Raw genomic sequence first — 2,477 nt, forward strand, 5'->3', positions numbered from 1 at the left:
AAAGTTATTACAAAAAGAAGGTTAATTTTGGACATGCAATTCCCTTTTCTACCAGTAGGAGTAAAATGGAAGGTTGTGAAAAATGTCCACTGTCCCCCTCTTTTGATTGACACTGGTCTCATGTCTACAGGCCCTTTAACTAAAAAGCTATTACAAAAACACCGCCCACTGAGGCATAACAAAAAAACGAAGAAAAATTGCACTTTCCACACGGTCCCTTACCGAAAGCTGCGCGAAGAGCGAGCTCTCCCGGCTTAATGCACATTGCGACGGCTTGTGTGGGGCAGTGCTTATTACATCGAGCGAAAATTATGAAAAAGAAGGCTGTGAAACATGATCAGCTTTGGGCGCATCCATACATTTGATCAATTTGAGGATAACAGAAATAATCTTAACTGAAAGGCTGCAAGCGAAATTGCCGATCTATGGAGCGCCACGGCGAACGTGTGGAAACAGACCCGCGCGAAACTTAAGGCACCCTTCTAGCGTGCTCATCCAACAATTGTGGCTCGCGCATCATGTCTGCGATCAGGCGAAAATTCGGCGAAGACTATCAGGTGGTGAACACCAACCGTGCTATGTCCTTTTCTGCCCCGGCCAAAAGAAAGCGCCAGAGGTTCGTGGAGAAAAACGGGCGCTGCAATGTCCAGCACGGTAACCTTGGCGGCGAGACCAGTAGGTACATCTCTGACCTCTTCACCACGCTCGTGGACCTCAAGTGGCGCTGGAACCTGCTCGTTTTCCTTTTAACGTACACAGTCGCGTGGCTTATCATGGCATCTATGTGGTGGATCATCGCGTACATCCGCGGGGACCTCGGCCACGGCCACGACGAATCGTACACGCCGTGCGTCGCCAACGTTTACAACTTTCCCTCCGCTTTCCTGTTCTTCATCGAGACTGAGGCTACTATAGGTTACGGGTACCGATACATAACGGAGAAGTGCCCTGAGGGCATCTTACTTTTCCTGTTCCAATCGTTGCTGGGCTCGATCGTGGACGCGTTTCTCATCGGCTGTATGTTCATTAAGATGTCTCAGCCCAAGAAACGCGCAGAGACCCTCATGTTCAGCCAGGACGCGGTCATCTCACAACGGGACGGGAAGCTCTGCCTCATGTTTAGGGTCGGAAATCTCAGGAATAGCCACATGGTGTCGGCGCAGATCAGGTGCAAGCTCATCAAGGTAGCGCTTTCTGTAGAAAATACTACTAATGTCAATAGATCCCATGTGGATATGGTGTGTGTTTGCGTACAGGTTTTAAGAGCACAAAGGCGCATCTCTCAACAATGCTATAGGGAAAATATCCTACATAAAATTATGTTGTTGGTTCTGAACGTAGTTAAGAGCAATGTCGGGTGTTTTGATGCTTCACGTGACATATGGGGAGGGGAGCTTGCATTGATTTTAAACACAGCTCGCCATACTGTAAAATTGGCCAATGCCTGTTTGCACCTCTAATGTAATGCAATCCGATCTCAGCAGTCTCTGATTTGCATAGATATCTTGTTTGCTCTCAGAACAAAGAGCAATGACGTGCATACATTAATTGGACACATTCCCATTCTGATTATATGGATTCCTGTGCAAAGCCTTGCGGTAAGAGTATGCTTCTTGGACACAAAGTACATTTCCTTTGGCTCGATGTGAACTGTCACTAAGCTATTGAAGCCTGAGATTAAATATGAGCGGAGTGTTATACCTTCAGCTCAAAAATTCTGACAGTAGGAGAGTAACACTTTCACATTGGTCACATTGCATGTCCACACTTTCACATGGTCACATTGCATGACCATTGAAAGGGCAAAGATGTTCCTATGTTGTTTAAAATTCCATGCCATCTTAAGTAATTCAAGCGAATCACATGTCCAAGCAAATACAGTGTGTTATTTCAAGAGTTACCATATCACCTACCCAGCTCATCTTTCAGCTGTAATTGGCTGAAATACAAAACAAATGAACAAAAATAAAATAACCAAAATAATTATAAAATGCATCACAGAAAATACAAAAACATGATCTGAACTGGAACACAGCAAAATAAAACATTTTAATGAATATTTTTGGTTTGTTTTCAGTAAAAATATCTAGGCTTCATTTAAAAAAATTGCTTGAGAAAATGGATGACATTACTAAATTACATCTGGGTTTCAAGAATATATCTTGCATTATTATTGATTTATTTATTTTACCTTTTTGAGAAATACTGAATTCTGGCATGAAACTCTAGATGGCACAGTCCGATAGGTCTAACTCAATCTGACCTAATGACATCATTATCACATGGCTCAGTTGATTGGTTCTCTCCTGTATCGGTAGCCAATGAGCTCTCTGCTCAACATTCAAATATATGACTAGTGCTTGCCATAGCAGTGCAGCTTGCTTCAGAACAGCGAAATCAACATCTAAGATAAGTGAATGCTCTTCTAATCCATATCGCTGTGTGTATTGCGTGGTCTGCCTAATTGAATTAAAAAA

The 2,477-nt window shown here is 43.2% G+C and overlaps 2 protein-coding genes and 1 long non-coding RNA gene across 3 annotated transcripts in view; 2 read left to right on the top strand and 1 right to left on the bottom strand.

The window, feature by feature from the left end:
- The window catches only part of LOC107727702 (uncharacterized), a 2,216-nt gene extending 1,878 nt beyond the window's left edge, over window positions 1-338 (top strand). The window contains exon 3 of the long non-coding RNA XR_001638384.1: window positions 21-338. This is a non-coding gene — a long non-coding RNA (uncharacterized LOC107727702). The remainder of the gene's footprint in view (window positions 1-20) is intronic.
- LOC107727698 (zinc finger protein 281-like) overlaps window positions 1-1,002 on the bottom strand; it is an 18,605-nt gene extending 17,603 nt beyond the window's left edge. The window contains exon 1 of the mRNA XM_016537653.1: window positions 964-1,002. The gene's annotated coding sequence lies outside the window, so the exon portion shown is untranslated. The remainder of the gene's footprint in view (window positions 1-963) is intronic.
- Window positions 349-2,477, top strand: part of LOC107727700 (G protein-activated inward rectifier potassium channel 1-like) — a 13,091-nt gene continuing 10,962 nt past the window's right edge. Inside the window, exon 1 of the mRNA XM_016537655.1 lies at window positions 349-1,184. Within this exon, the coding sequence (XP_016393141.1) occupies window positions 519-1,184 (666 nt within the window). The 5' untranslated portion in view covers window positions 349-518. The remainder of the gene's footprint in view (window positions 1,185-2,477) is intronic.

The sequence above is a fragment of the Sinocyclocheilus rhinocerous genome, unplaced genomic scaffold (assembly GCF_001515625.1).
Source record: "Sinocyclocheilus rhinocerous isolate Xijiao unplaced genomic scaffold, SAMN03320098_v1.1 scaffold1118, whole genome shotgun sequence".
NCBI lineage: Eukaryota > Metazoa > Chordata > Actinopteri > Cypriniformes > Cyprinidae > Sinocyclocheilus > Sinocyclocheilus rhinocerous.